Source organism: Eupeodes corollae, chromosome 2, assembly GCF_945859685.1.
Source record: "Eupeodes corollae chromosome 2, idEupCoro1.1, whole genome shotgun sequence".
NCBI lineage: Eukaryota > Metazoa > Arthropoda > Insecta > Diptera > Syrphidae > Eupeodes > Eupeodes corollae.
Window position 1 is genome coordinate 140615799 of NC_079148.1, and position 17090 is coordinate 140632888.

General features: G+C 29.0%; 1 protein-coding gene across 1 annotated transcript in view; it reads left to right on the plus strand.

The window, feature by feature from the left end:
• The window catches only part of LOC129948611 (lysosome membrane protein 2), a 54157-nt gene that overhangs the window by 10299 nt on the left and 26768 nt on the right, over positions 1-17090 (plus strand). Inside the window, exon 2 of the mRNA XM_056059761.1 lies at positions 16263-16431. Within this exon, the coding sequence (XP_055915736.1) occupies positions 16272-16431 (160 nt within the window). The 5' untranslated portion in view covers positions 16263-16271. The remainder of the gene's footprint in view (positions 1-16262; positions 16432-17090) is intronic.

Here is a 17090-nt window from a genome sequence, read left to right on the forward strand (position 1 = left end):
AATTAAAAACATTTACAAACTAATAATTTATAGCTTCTACATTTAAATATGCACTCTGATGATGGGAACTACATTGATTAGCGGGTTATAATTTCATGCTAGTTTTTTCAGATTTTCTTATATTCTCGTATTAATTAAATTGTTTAGTGTTTGCCATTTAAATAAAACACAATAAAAAATCGAAACAAATTGCATAACATCTCAAAAGATGATGAATACTGTAAATATCAATGCACCCAAAGCTATATTTTAACTGATTTTGTGCATCCTTTTTGGGTTTTTTATTTTGCAAATAAAACATCTTCAACAAAATGTCTACCCAGACTACTTGCATACAAAAGTATATACCCAGATGACCTTCAATTTTATCTCAAGCCATTCATCCTCCAGCCATCATCATTAAGCGAATGCATCTATCGAATCTCTCAAATGTGCACAGGTACACGTGAGTTTGGTTTTGTTGCTGGGTTGCTCCATTAAATTTCCCGTCTGATGTTGTTTATATTTCAATCCTGCACTCAGACAAAGCACACCAGTCCCGCTCGTCCCCTACCGTCATCGTTGCATTGTCTTTCAACTACAGGTGGTCATACATATATTAACAGGTAACTAACCTAACCCAATACCCAACCTAACCTAACCAAACCGATCCTGAACCGACCCCCTCCAACACTGAAGTTGCCAAGCGGCCGATGCCATGCCGCCTTATATCAACACTAAAAATTGTTCACCTACCAACCTACTTATCGTGACCGACTCTCGCTCGGTCTTACCTTTCCTGATCTCAAGAAACACACAACAACTCTTCAGACTTCGTATAATGATGAATATTACTCCGTCTGCATCGAAAAGTTGTAACAATTATCGTGCTGCATGGTATAAATAAATCCACAAAAAAAAAAGATATAAATATCCCAGCCGACTAACAGTCAAAACACAATATTTGAAATTTAATACAATTTTTATAAATTCATGTTTACTACTGATGGATAAAGACACGTACAAATTTTCAGTAATTTCTAACAAAGGCTAACCTTAGCACGAAATGTTGGTCTTTTTAAAACAAAAAAGTTAAAAAGAGTGTTTTTTTAGAGATTTAAAACTGTGGAATTGTATAACTCAAACATGGTATTTTTAAATTGACATGAAATTTGCTTTCTTCAAAAGATAATCTTCTGGCCACACATGATAAATGGAAATAGACTATTGACTTCACATATCCTCACAGAAAATCGTCAAGCTCCACAGCGGACGTCACATCACACGATTTTGGAGGTCAATTCAAGGGTATGTATCGTGAAGCCACCAAACTAAATATAAATAACTTGACAGCTGTCAAAGTTCCCTCAGTTCAAATTTCCGTCAGTTGAAATAGTGTTCCCAGCTTAAAGTCTTATACCTAGAAGAAAATTCATATTGTGCAATAAGAAAACACATCCATACTTTCAATACCTTCTAACTTTTCACCTTTTCAATGAAAGCTGGTTTAGTTCCTTTGAAACATTGCAAATTCCAAATACTAGACATTCACTGTTTTGAAGAAAACTGGCTTGCAACACAGACGATAATGGCTACTAACTGCTTGGGGCATTGGTCTTTTGGTGAAATGGAGATAAAAAGAAAGCAAATCTCATGGATTTCGAGATATACTCGTCTCTTGGTACAGAAATACGTCACGGGTTTAAGCTGGGTGGCTTGAGAGGGTATTCTCCACAACTGCAACTTAGTAACAGCTGGCCATGCCACATGGGGCAGTAGTTAGTAGTTATAGTAGAAGTTGCAATTATTACAAATCTTTTTCTCTCACATATCTTATTCGTTTCGTTCGTACATATTTAGTATATAAATGTGAATGCACTGCTGTTAAAAACATTTTTGACTTGCATTTTCGAATCGAATTATTGCATAATCATCACGGGAGAGTAGCTATATGACAAACGTGTTTAATAAGCTTTACTCCTTTATACGAGCACTGAGACTGAAAGGGGCTTGAGCGGCTTGCAAAAATGTACATCCATTCAACTTCGGTCACCGCGCCGATTCAAAGTTGTTTAGTGTAAAAATTATTATTAAATAATATAAAAAAAACACTCATTTGTTATTAATATATAATTTTATTTTCTTGTACGTCATTTGTGTACATTAAAAGATTGAAATAAAAAAACGCAACACTTTTAATTTTATTATAGATGAGAGCAGGTGATAAATTTGATTTGGTTATAGGTCGAAGAATGTTATGATTAATGATGACCTGTGTTTATAGAGCGGGGATTTTTGTTATGTTTCTTTAATTTTTTATTATTGAATGAATTCAAAGGTGAGCTAGGAGGAGGAGAAGTGCAGCTGTTGGAAGAAAAAAAAACTTGGAAAATATTATAAATTGGAATTGATAGAGGGGGGGTTGGTAAAGTTATAAGGATTAGAATAACGAGTATCTTTAGCATGTTGTTTTAGGCGTAATATTTATAAACCTGAAACACTGTATTTTTCAAACTGATAAACTATGTGTGTCAACTTGATTTATGGCTACGATTTAAACTAAGATAGTGGGGATTTTTTTTTGGCGACAAATTTTTGTATATTCAGTGTTGAGATTGAAATTTAGAAGAAAAAAATCCCCACTTGATCTGCATTCTGATAAACATTTGTATAGAATAAAATATTATGTTGCTTAAGTATTTGAAAACTGAAGTGTTCATATGAAGTGGAAACACTTTGTCTGATTCAATTTAGTATCAAACGCAAAAATAAACTTGAATTTTTAGAATGAACGAAATTAATGAATAATTAAATGGCCTAGATAAACACTTTTTTGGCACGTAAAGTATATGTATCATTCTTTAGGTGATTATTAAAATGAATGATGCAGATGGCAAAATGTAGATTACTAACATTTTAAAGAAGAAATATATGAACCATTTGATTGTTAAATCGCAAAGATTTGTAAGTTTTCGTTGCTTGGATATAACGTTGTAGTAAATTAACAACAAGGCAATGAGAGTACATTTTTCTCAATATGCCGTTGTTGTATTTTCAAAATTTAAAATGAAAAGTTTTATCATACTAAAGTGTTGAAAGTTTTTATTTTTTCCCCTGTGCAACCAAAGCCTTACTTCAAAAACGCTTAAAGTACTTTGCACGTACGATGCGTTTTCATGATGATCTTATGGATCTTACTTAATTATAGACTAAAACTCAAATGACGAAATTTAACTTAAGTTTTAAAACCTCAATTATCAACATATAAGAATATTTTATTAAGGTGAATGCCGAATTTGTTGACTAGTAAATAATTTTGTTTTAAAACAGTTTGCTTTCACTGTAGATAAATATTGAGACTGCGTAAAATAACAAACAATTATTTAACAAATATTTCGAAAATTAAGCCCTTTAAAAATTTACGGAAACGAAACATGATTTATTTTTCTTATTTCTTTTTATACAATTTTGGCGTCAAATTTTGGAGAATTGATATTCTTTTGAATTTAATTCTGATCTTCGGTTTTTTTTGTTAATAACCAAAAGATAATTTTGTAAAAACCATCAATACAGATTTGTCAAGTTAATTCTCAAGCATATTTACCTGAGATTTTATAAGAATTTTCTTATTCAAATTGAAAGAACAGAAGAATTGAATAAAAACTAAAATCATTTTTCATTTTCATAAAGCAAACAAATAAGATTTGCATTTCCTTTCAAAAATCAACTAACCAAATATATAAGAAAAATATAATGCTAAACAGAATAATGTACGTTTAAAAACTAAAATACTATTTGATTTCTCAAAAAGAACTAACTTTTATTTGAAAATCTTTAGATCGGTTGTTTTTAGATTAATTATGTGTTTTTCATGTAGGGTTGAAAAAATGTTAGATGAATTATTCTTAAAAATTTCAAAATAACCAAAAATATGTCTCATATAATAAAATAGTTTATTTTCAAAATCTAGTTTTGCTAAATAGATTTTTAGTCAAAAACAATTTTTTCCAATTTACTAGTTTTTCTGTAAAGTTTTTATTTCTAATATAAACAAATACAAATTGGATGAATCAAATTAATTTGAGAGATATCGAGAACCGAACATCTATTTTTACCAACATTTCCGTACTATTTTTTGTAAATTTAATTTTTTATGAAAAACGGACTGTGGGATTTTTATTAAAAAAATTACTGAATATCGAAAAAAATATTTTTTGTAAAATAAAATAAGTTTGAAGACAATATTTTTAATTTTTGAAAAGCTATTTTAGTGTTTTAGTATTTTTTTTAATTTTTATTTTTTTGTAAAAAAAATGTCAATTAGATTTTTGTCCAAATTCTACTGAATGTTAACAACAATATTTTTTAAAAGATATAAGTAGCTTAAGACTAATATCTCAAGGTTTTGAAAAGATATTTGAGTCGAAAATGTGTTGAAAAAGTTGATTGTAAAAAAAACTGTCAATTCGATTTTTCTCAAAATTTTTAAAAATGTTAAAAACAATATTTCATATAAGATAAAATTAGTTGAAAGTCATAATCTCAAAATTTTGAAAAGATATTTGAGTCGAAATTCAATTTTTACCAACTTTGAGTAACTTCTTTTTAGATTTTTTAATTTAAAAAAAACTGTCAATTCGATTTTTCTCAAAATCTTACCAGATTAAAAAACGTAATTTTTTGTTGCAAGAAATTGGAGATGAAATCATTTTGTAGGCGTACAATTTTCGAGGTGACAAATTATTTTAAAGTTTTTTTTTTGATTTATAAAAAAACCGTTTGTTGGTTTTTTTCCAAAAATATACTTGATTAATATCACGTTACAATATATAATATTAAATTAAAGTCTCTAGTGTTATTGGTTCGTAAGATATTTAGGGTTAACTAAAATGTTCACCTTTTTTTGTAATAGCTGGGACAGACATACAGACGGACGGAATCGAACCACTTTTTCGACTTCTCTACCATCATAATGTCATGTTTGATTAAAACTCGAGTTCGAAATTTTGTACGAATGCAAAACGTTCCCTAGTTAGAAGAATATTGACTTAAAAAATTTACTAATTTAAATGTCTCACAATTTTTTAGCCTTAATTTTCCTTTTACTTGCACATTTAGTGTTCAGAAAAAAAAATATAAACATTTTAATTAAAATGTTAATAGTATGCATTTTTCGAATGCTTTTGCATTTTTTTGAAACCGTCTATTTTGTACAGATAAATATCTGCTAACAGATAATATCTCCTAACATGTGTTAAATCTGCCCACTGCTACACCTGCCTTATATTAATATTACTTTTTAAGGTTCTTAAGATTTAAGTTAGATGTTCACATTTTATATTAATGGTTATGAAAAAATGTAATTCATGTAAATAAAATAACATCTTTTTTTATTAACATGATTTATAAAAAATTGAAAAAAAGTCTAGGCCAATTTTGAGGACAGTTTAGTTTAAGCTAAATATGGAGTGGTCTAACCTTATACTGTCAGTTTTAATGTCCTTAAAATGGAAAAAGAAGAAACGCTACAGATTTTTGATACAGACTTCTGAAAACACTATAGTTCAACTTGAGTATTTTGTTTTACTCACAAGTGTAGATATGCAGAAAATCAACACGTGGGCGTTATATTTTTCAATATTCAAAATTATTCATTATTTTCTAAGAAAACACGATTCAGATACCAAGATGAACCTTGTAATCAAGTAATAGATCTAAATATTAAGTATTGAAACATACAAATTCTCACCAAAAAGTAATGAAACATTAATACAAAAAATACCAATTCGTCTTCGCAAATGGTACTTTAAAAATTAATTACCAAAAGAACGAAAAAATGAATTTTTTATTAGTAAGTTATCGTTGAACTTAACGATCTACCATTTAAAGCTTAAAATCTTCTTCGAAACTGGAAAGTTTTGAAAATATTTGCGATAAATAACTTTACGTAAGTTTTCTTAAAGTCTTATATAGGCGACTTTTGAACTTCGTGATCATGTAAGAATTTATTTGACTTTATTTTAATTGAATTCGTCAGACATTTCTTTTGACTCACATTAAGTACTTAACCTATGTTACTACCTAACCTACCTAAATATAGAACACGATTTGGAATAATACATTTAAATACTTTTAGTTCTTCTTCTTCTTTCTTCTTTTTTGTTTATATCTTTATTCAGATGTTCACAAAATTCCCTACACTTTATTTGAATGAAATTGATATAAGAAAGCACCGGTCATGTATACGAGTACCTGTGTGATTTTTATGTGCAAAAATAACATTAAATTTATTCATTTTGTTATTTTATTTTCTTTCATTTTGTTTTGTTTGGTGTTTTTTTTCGCAAAATACCTTCATGAGTAAAAGACATATAAATTCAAAGCATACACTCGATTTAGTACTTAAATTATAAGATAAAAATCGTCTAATCGTTATTTTGTTTACATTTTATATTTTTATCACGGTTTGAAGAAACAAAATGATAAATTCGTTAAAAACTGATTTTTTATTGAAATCCAAAGAAATACATAAAATACAAAAGAAATAGTAACCAGACGATAAAAGCTTATTTATTATTGTTACTTTCCTCTAGAACTTGTGTAAAATTTACATTTTTACTGTTTATTAATATTTTTTTTATTAAAACAAAATTAAGATTTTATGATGAACTGTTTAAGTTGATTTTTACCAAGAGAACAAATTTATCCATACTTGATTTGGAAATATATTTTTTCTCACGCACCTACTTTGTAAAAAAGGTTTCTCACCCCTGAAAAAAACTACATAAATGCATTGATATTGCTAACAAACTAGAAAAACAAAAGAAACTATTAACTTAGTTCAAGAATAACGATTTTAATTGAAGAAGCAACAGAGCATAGGCGATTTAATTACCTGTAAGAGCACATGGTAGTTCATTTAATAATGTTGTAAGCTTTTGCAAAATTGAAGTAATTCCATAATAGATCATTACTAATAATGTAATCCGATTTCTAATTTCAAGTTCATTATTATTACGAAAGACTTAACTCATTAGAACCCGATTACCCAATGAACCATAGTTCTAAAAACCCACTCTTCTTTGAAAATAAAGTAATTCATAGCAAGTAGTGTATTAATTCTTATTAGTATTTTTTTTTGAAAAATTACTTTCAATATTTAAGATTCCGAAATCAACAAAAAGTTGAAATTTATTTATTATATTAATGGCCAAAGCACTCTGATTGTTTATTATTATCATAAGTGATTTTAAGTTTTATCAGTTAAAAACAAAAACAAAAAAAAAATACTAATTATAATTACATGTGTAATTGGTAATATCAATAAATATTAAATTCACATTTATTCAATATTTTCTTTCGATTATTACTCATCATTCGGATTCATTAACAACACTGTAACTACTTAACTTACAATATACAATGTTTGTACGTATATTAAGTCTTGTTTACTTAAGTTTTAATTCTTTCACCATCATCATCGTACATATATTCCGACACTTTTCGTCAGAACACACTTTACTTAACTTTGGAGGCCTCGATTAAAAGCCTGCCACTGCCGCCGTCACAACCACCCGCCAACCGACATTTATTGATGGGTTGGAGGAGATCATTCGCGTGGCTTTTAGTTGGTTAGGTTTAAAGTATAATGCAATCGCCAACATGCCATGACTTTGTTAAGGAAGTGAATTTCAAAATTAAGCGTTCCAATGACTTGCTTATTTTTTGAAACTGATTTTAACAAATTGATAAGAATTAATTTTGTAAAGTGAAAATGGAAATCCTGCATTAACCTTGGAAACCTTGAACAAAAATTACAAAAACCACTAAAGATATCACAATGATGGAGGTATTTGGTTATATAAATTTGTATAAAGATATTTTACAGGAGTTTCCTTGAACTTTTAAGGGTGATAAGTGAAAAACTCAAATTGTTTATGATTTTGTATCATTGTTTTTGTTCTAGAAAACTAATTCACTTATATGTTTTATAACATCGGAAACAATACTTCTAGAGAAATCTAGATTAACCTTCAATTATTGTATATACCTAATCAGTTTAGAAACAACAAGTTATTTGGATGTAACCATTTTAAGAACTTTAACAAACAGAACGAAGTTAATATTTTAATTATACATGATTTACAAAAAGAGATAAACATTTCTATAATTGCTTCCGTAGAAAAACATCTACTGTCTGAAAATAAATAGTTTTAATTTAGATAAAGAGAAGTTCCTGGTTTTTCTTTTTAATTATTTTATAATAATTATTTGTGCAAGTATAATTTTAATACATAAAATGTTTCAAACGATGATTTGATTTTAAATCTTCTTCAAGTACAATTTAAAAAGTAAATGCTTGATGCAAGCTCAATGATATCTTAGATGAAATAATACCAGGATTATTCTTTGATCAACTTTAATGCAAAACAGTCTAGAATGGGAAATAGACCACTATATGTTTTTATAAGTTTTTAAAAAACTCGATTACTGTTTTACCAAAGAAACATTACAGTTCTTATTTTTAACTATAAAATACTAAGAAGAAATTAAAATAAGCAATTTGTTGATGCCCTGGGTTACCATACGATATTTTTAAGTTATGTATTTTAGGAGTTATGTATTCTATTAGTTTTAAATTTGAAATTTTATTTTTCCAATATATATTTCTTGTTTATTTGGACCCTCTGTTTTTGTATCAAGTAGTTCCTTAAACTCTTGGCCTAGAAATTGATAATCGTGTCATTTCTACATACAATTCTAAAATGATACTCTGATATTTTGAAATGTAAGTTATTTTCCAGCCGATTATTGTCATTTCTTAAAATATTCGTATCAAAAAAACAATTTTTTTGTTGTTAAAACAATATTTCTTTTAAAAGAAATAAGCTTTAGATTAATATCTTTATTGGTTTCTCTTGTATTTGAGTCTTAAAACAATTTCAAGCATTTTTTGTATTAGTTTAAAATAAATGAAATACATTTTCCTTCGTAGTTCAAAATCGTTAAAAGTCGCTTAAAATGATTGAGCTGAAAAATACTTTCCTTCTTAATTTGTATGGAATTATAAAACGCTTAAATAATAAGAACAACATTTCATTAAAGGCGTTAGCAATATTAGTTCGTTAGAAATGTATGGTCAGACGAAAAGCAATTTTTTAAAAGAATATGCTTGCACTACTTAGAAAAGTATATCCCGATTGCTTTGATGAGGCTATATGAGGCAATACTTAAAAAAGGTGACCCAACCGCCCCAGCAAACTATAAGGCAATATCATTTCATAATGCAAGTTTGAAGATTAACACATCAATTCTAAATAAAAGGCTTATTAACTGGGTAAATTTAAACAACAAACTGAGCGAGTATCAGTCAGGATTTCGGAAAGGGTATTCTACAGACGATTACATTTTTTTTCTTCGATGTATAATACGAGGCAAACTGAAGCGTAATGCTAAATTGTATACCTATTTCGTTGACTTGAAAGCTGCATTTGATACAGTTGACAGAAAAACGCTGTTCTATAAACTTTACAACTTAGGTGTATCATCCAAGTTTGTTAAAGCACTGGAAAAACTATACAATCAAACGACAGCTAGCATTCATAATAGATGTGGCAAATCAAAAGAGATTCAAATAAATTGAGGACTACGTCAAGGATGCAATCTCAGCCCATTGTTATTTGCGTTATTTCTTGATGACTTGGTTGATTGGCTTCCTTGTGGAGTGGAGTTTGAAAGCTTAAAAATAAAAGTAATTATATATGCTGATGAAATTGCCATTTTGACAGTCTCCAGCTTCTTCAGCTTGTCATCAATAGGATATATGACTATTGTAAAAAATGGGGACTGGAAGTGAATTCTGCAAAATCTAAGATAATGGTATTCAAAAATTGTGCAGGACGGACTGCAAGAGGAGAAAACTGGAGGTATGATGGAGAAGTATTGGAAGTAGTCAAGGACTATGTTTATCTGGGAAGGAATCTTACGTTTAATTTGAAAATTGACAAGCACCTCAAAGCCGAGGCTGATGCTGCTAGTTCGGAAATTGTTGAAAATTTGCGTCGGTTCTTCCTTAGAAAAGTATTTGCTCCTTATGCAGTATGAGAGTGAACGAAAACACTATCCACTTCATGGGTGTATGTCCAATATTAAAGGAGCTAAGGAGACTCCTTTTTGGAAAAAGGTATCTAAGCCACAAAGAAACAATAAGTTACCTAAATGGAGAAGATTAGTTGCTAATCCAAAAATATACCACCGAGGCGATGATCTTATAGGAGAAGAATCATAAATGAACATTTTTAAACTACTTTTTTGTATTTTTGTGTCTACTAAAAGTCATGTTTTTCTTTGGATTTGGTAAATAAAGTTAAAGTAAGCAAATTTTCGTTTTTGAGTAAAAGTAATTTAAGTAATTTTATTTCGACTAAACTTAAAGTCACAACTACTCTCCTTTTTATTGTTTGTTTGAATTAAAAGTAAATTATGCAACAAGTCAATAAGTACAAATTACTTGAAAAAAACTAAAAATTGTATGATTTTAAATTGAATATAAAATAAGATAACATTGTCACTCGGGCAGACGACATTTTTGTCATGCTTCATTATTTATTCCTTAAATCAAAAAATGTATGTAACAAGAACCTTATAATTATTGAATAAAATATCTATCTATCCATCTACTTACTAAAGTAAGTCGATAACATGAGCCTTGTTAAATTTCGGCTTGCTAGGAAAAGGAGTTTCTGAGCTAAAGCACTTCAAAAATTACCGAACCTTTTGACAATTGATGAAGTTCTAAAAACTTTATCCGTGAAAACCAAATATCTTGATCTTAAAACACCTTCGAATATATAAGACTCGGGTTTTTTTACAGCAAAACTTGGATCCTTTTGTAATATGTTGTTTTTTGTTTGATATTTCTGTTGGTTTTTCAGGTATACATGACCATTCAAAACCCTTCGAAAAAGTTATGTTTTGCAGTATATGCCGCTTTCAATAGCTCTCATGCATAAATTTATAAACGCACATATTGTGTCATGATGGCAAAATATTTGTAAAATTTTTCATCAGTTTGTCCTTCGATAATTAATTAGGAACTTCAATAAAAATGTAACTTTTGTCAATAAGAAAAATAACCATTGTCACTTAAATATAATGAAATATTATAATCATACAAACACATTAAAGCATCTAACTACATATTTACATAAGCGTCTAAGATGTAACTTTTTAATAAAAGACTAAAAGATTAACAGAGGTGTGAAAACTTTTAAGTGAATAACTAAATAATGTATCATCAAAAAAATCTCATAAGCCCTTAGAAATCTCTTTCTAACCCAGTAACTGCTTTCAACTTACCAAAAATAATACTTTTTTCATAACGTTTGGATAGATCTTAGGCACTTTTTAGAACTCTTATATAACATGTCAAATGAAAGACCAAAAATTGTCTTTTTTAGAAGCTTCTCATCTATTTCTATTCACACTATAGTATTTTCCTGTAAGAAATTAAACTGAAACAATTACTCGTATATATTTGCTAATAAATAAATCAATATTTGCATTGATACAATAAAGAGAAATTAATTATCATTTATTTATCACTATTTAATTGATATTCTTTCACCATATACAATTTTTTGGCTCAAAATCTGGCACTCATATAGAATAAATATTATCGAATCAATTTGACAACAATGGAGAAAAGTAATCATCCTTGAAACAGTGTTTATGTTTTTACAATATTGACTTTCTTTTGGACTTTCCACGAATAAATTATAAGTCGACTAAAATAAATTGTATATCTTTGTAATGACTTCACATATAAGTGCAACAAAATGCACATTTTTTTTGTTATTCTTGTAAGATATTTCAAGTTAAATGATACCCATCTCACAACTAAGGACAGAACGTCAGAATTTCAAATGGGAATTCCCAAACCACACTAAAAATGTTTGATAAAATAAAACAGTTATACCTATCTAAAAAATGTATCTTAAAGTAAATAATTTAAGGAGAAAACGTGCTTAGATTCAATATCCCGCATGATCACAGGTTTGTTTTTTTTTTTTTTTTAAAAACATGTAATAAAAGTGAGAATGATAAAGCAAAAGTTCGTGAGATTCCATTCAAGTGCAACAAAATGATTTTACAATCTAAATAACATCAATATATGGAGTGACCATACAGGTGAATATAATTATTTAAATAAAATTCTAAGGGATGCAGATATTGATCTTTAGTATAGAATACCATAGTCGCCTCCAGAAATAATACAAAGGTGAGAAGACGGGGAGTAAAAGATATGGCAAATTCTGAATATACCAAAACTTGGGACCTTAAGTGGACTTTCAATCAAAAAAGAATATTTTGTATCCTCATTTATAAGTTCCAAAGGGTATCAAATGACCCTCGTGTAATTTTAACAGAATAACGGTTATTGATTTATTTTGTATCTACCGAGAAATTATATTGGAACCATATTACTTCAAAGAATATTGAAAATTCTTGTTCTTGCTTCCGACATAATTCTTATTTTCACTAATTGTCAAAACTAAGCGTTTTTGAAATTAAATTTCTTGATCATTTTTATACTAAAAAGTGAATTTCCAGTTCAAATACTAACGGAATATAAATTAAAGAAAATAATGGGAATTGGCCTGTTGATGACATTTCTGTCGAAATTTGACCTTTTACATAGTCAGCTTTTGCAAGTAATCATGATAAATCTTACAAAAGCTTTTATAAAAAAAAGGTTTGATTTGATTGTATAAATATTTGCATTAAATGATTTATGTATATTCCGTTATTATAACCATTCTGTAGTGGTAGCTAGCTCTGACAAATTTGACGGTTTGTACAATCTGATCCATTTAAAATTTCAATTGTTTCCTGCACTGATAAAATGAAAGTAATCTTCCTTAGCTCTCATGTGACATAAATTGCGAGATTGGTCAAAGCTTTCGTTGTATGGTTTTCCATTTAAATGTAGTAGTTCGCATCTTGGTTTAAAAATTAGGGAATTATCTTTATAAGAGAAAGAATTTTGGAAGTAGCTCTTGTCACACAAGTTATAATTAAGCTGGCTAAAGAGTAATCTGTTCTCTGACTGACGGGCATTTTCAATCATCTGATTTCGGTTAGATTCTTCAAGTTTTTAGATGATTTCGTAGAAAATTGATCTGCACAACTTCTCCACAGAAAGCAGCAATGTTCAAACCACCAGTCCTTTTTCAGAATTTCGTAGATCATCATTTTCTTACATAACCGAGTTTCCCGTAGACCAAACACTTTGCTTAAATAATTAGCCTGTAACTTTAGACTTAAAGTAAAATGTTTTGGCAGGCCTGTTTCCAAATAATAGTTTGGTGTGGAAAAGTTAAGATTTTACGACTGCATTGAAAATAATATATTTTGTTGAAAGGTTTTTATGAGCGTTAGAGAAAATCTTCTTCCAAGTAACATTAATTAAGCTTTGTGAAGTGTTTGCTTTAGTAAAACTCGCAAATACTCGTATTCTTCCGATTCTTCTAAACGATTTCCTGTGTTGATGACTAGACCCCACTTGACACAATAGTCCGTAAGACGATTTACCATAAATTGCAGAGTTTCTGCTGATTCGGGCTACAAGAGAAGGTCATCGGAGTAGAGTACTACATTTATTACGATATCCACAATTCGGACACCTCCCGAAATGTGCGCAGCTATATCATTAATAAAAAGAACAAATAATAGAGCACTGAGTAGATATCCTTGCTTTACTCCAGTAAGCAATTTGAATAGTTTTGAATATGATTTGTCATCCCAGACTGCAACTTCAGTATCTGTCTACAAACAACGGGTTATTTGGATGAATTTTGTTGACACTCCAAGTTGAAAAAGTTTAAAAAATGAAGCATTTGAAGTATTGAAGAAATCAAATGCAGTTTTAAAATCGACAACCAACGTGTTCAGTTTTTTGTTTTTGGCTTGAAATGCTTTTTCTATTGATGTTAAAGTAAATATGTTGGCAACCTTCGAATAGTTGTTTCTAGAGTCAGCTTGAACCTCTGTAACAAAGTTTTTTACATCCAACCAAGCCAATTAATGAGAACACCACAAAATATCTTCACAATCACATTCATGAAGGATATACCTTTGTAGTTTTCAACTGCATTAAATGGTTTAAAGTTTACATTAATCAATACACTGATTGAAAAAAATTTGAAATCCGGATCTCAAATCACTCTATCCCGTCAAGGTTTTTGAGTTATCAAATTTTAAAAGTTTTTTTTTGTTTTATTAAAATTCGTGATGGTTGTTACAGTTTCCAAATCCATAATCCCTTTATTTAATATTCATTAAAATTGAATATTATAGTAGTTTCCAAAATTTTCAAATAATCTTTATTGTTTGTAAGATTTTAAAGTAACTTTTTTTTTGTATCAAATATATCGTTTAAACAATTCTATCACTTCTTGATAGAGTTCTTGAAATATACATATGTATGTATATTAAAAATTACATTTAAAACGGGTAATTCTAAAATTGGAGCGGTAGTTAAATTTAAAGTTCGGATTCAAACCAGCACTGATGAAAATTACTCTTCAGAACATGTTTTTCAAAACCAGAATTCACATAGAGGTAATTGACTGCATATAACAAATAAGAATTTTCAGAATCTGAGTAATACTAAAGAGTTCAAATTGTATTTAGAAGACAAAGGTTTTAACTTTCAAAAAATAACATAAGGACTATTGTGCTATTGAGAACTTAATTCCTTAAAAAGTTCTAAATAAGCGACCATACTTTTTTATTTAATTACTTACATGGACAAAATTCAAAGCGAAAAATTATGATAAAAATATTGCTTTTTTAAAAAACTAATTAATATTCTTCTTAAAAAAAGGATAATAAAAAGTGAAGATAAGCTGGTCACCATAATAATCATGATGCACATTATGCGCCATCTCGGATGATGCGGTGACCATGTGAGATTGTGTATTTATATACTATTTTTATTTGTTGTCAAGTGTTGTTGCAACCTACTTTGCGAAGAGCTAAAAGAGTTATGTCATCCTGCATTCGGATGGATGACTCGACTTTTGCTGGCTGGACAGACCAGTTCTGTTTACCTCTGCACCTTTAAATCGTACACAAAAATATAAAAATAAAAGTGAATGTGAAGCATTTTTTCCTTCGAAAGGAGATTATACTTCACTTAAAATAAGAATGCAAAAGTCAATGGATATGAATGAGTAAAGTATATTGACCTTCAAGTTACTTTGTTGATAGGAGCTTATCCTGGTTTTCATTGAAAATCAATGCATATTGTGTTTATCATCGTCTTCGAGATGGATGCATCTTTCAAGGTTGTTTGCCTTCATGTTATTTTTAATTAGGTTGTAGGGATTTCTTATAATGCAACTTTATGGGTTAATAAGGTGGAAGATCATTTTTGGCAAAGCTTGATATATGATACTTCGTTTGGAGCCATTTTATGTTCTCTACATTTTTACAGAAAATTACACTGGAAAAAATCATTTGTTCCCAGATGAATATTAATGGAAATGTTCCAAATTAATGATTTCATTTGTATTAAAATATGTAAGGGGCAGTTAACAGTGTTGACTAATTTATGTACTTAAATTCAAATAACATTGAAATCTACTGTCAATAAATTAATTAAGACCATCATACTGTATCCAAGTTTGTATTATATACGAGTAGGCTTATTTTATTTAAGTTCAAATAATCATACAAACTCACTAATTAAATTAGTAGGATTCCTTGACCATAGTTGGGTTGGGATAGGCAGATAAAAGTTAGTACCTGTATTTCTGCTATTTTTAACAAGGTTCAAAATTTAATAAAAAATTATATTTAATACTTATGACAAACTAAAACCAGAATATTGTGAACAAAAAAAATACCTATGACTTATCGATGATAGAACCTGACCGTCAAATATTTACATGTTTACCTTAACGCTATATACCTAGGTGCTTAAGCTTAAGCTAAAGTTATATTAATTATATTGACATAGAAATATTTGCCCGAACCATTTGAACTGTCATTTTTTTAGTCACATTTAAACAAACCAAGAAAAAAATACCTATCTATTTATCGAAAACGATCTTGATCACAGACTATCACCTACCCTATCTACGTCTATGATAGATACTGTATAACCGTTAATAAACAAAATCGGTGCTTTTGCCCTCAAGATCAATTAAATTGTTTACTATTACAATTTCCATCTATTAATAATTTTTTTTCCATTTTTTCTACTTTTTTTTTTGTAGACATAAAATATGGGATTACAGAAACACTACCTGAGATATGGACGAAGTGCGAGGGACCATATATTCGGGTTGGGTGGTGGTGGAGGTAGTGGAGGAGGTACTGCCAACATAAGAAGCAGACCAACGCCCCTGTCGATGCTCATTTCACAAGGAGCCAAAATCAATAATAGTAAGTTTTTAAATCTTTTTCTCTTAAAATCGATTTGAAATCGTTGGTAAAATGTTCGAAAAAAATAATAGACGACAATTTTATAAAATAAAAACAGGACACTAGCAAAATTCAAAGTTTAATGACTTCAAAATTCTTTTCTTATTTGACAAATTGCAAAGTTCAATCAATTTATCTATTCATTTTTTAAGAAATCAATTCATTGCATTCTTTTGAGTTCATTCGTTTGAATTTGTCAGCAAAAGAATGCAAGTCAATACAAAACATATAGGGTAATTTATTTTCTGGTTTGTAAGCGTTGGACTTTTACACCTGTCAAACTCAGCTGTCAATATGAGTTGTCACTTGCTTATTCAATCGGTTTCACTTTTCGCGTATGACAGAATACTTATATTTATAGTTTATTGTAATAAAATTGTGAACAAATTTGAAGAGGGTCAAATCGTTACTAATGTCGTAAAGGCTGTGTTTCATTTCAAATTCGTCAAGTTTTTCTGATTGAGGCGATTGGATATCATGACTCAGACGATATGTGGTTTTACCAAGACGAGGCAACACAATACTTGCAATTATAGCTTTATTTCATGAGAAGTTTCATGTTAATTTGACTTAAAAACAACATTAGTTTTTTTTGTAAGTTTGCACATCGTGCCTACTCA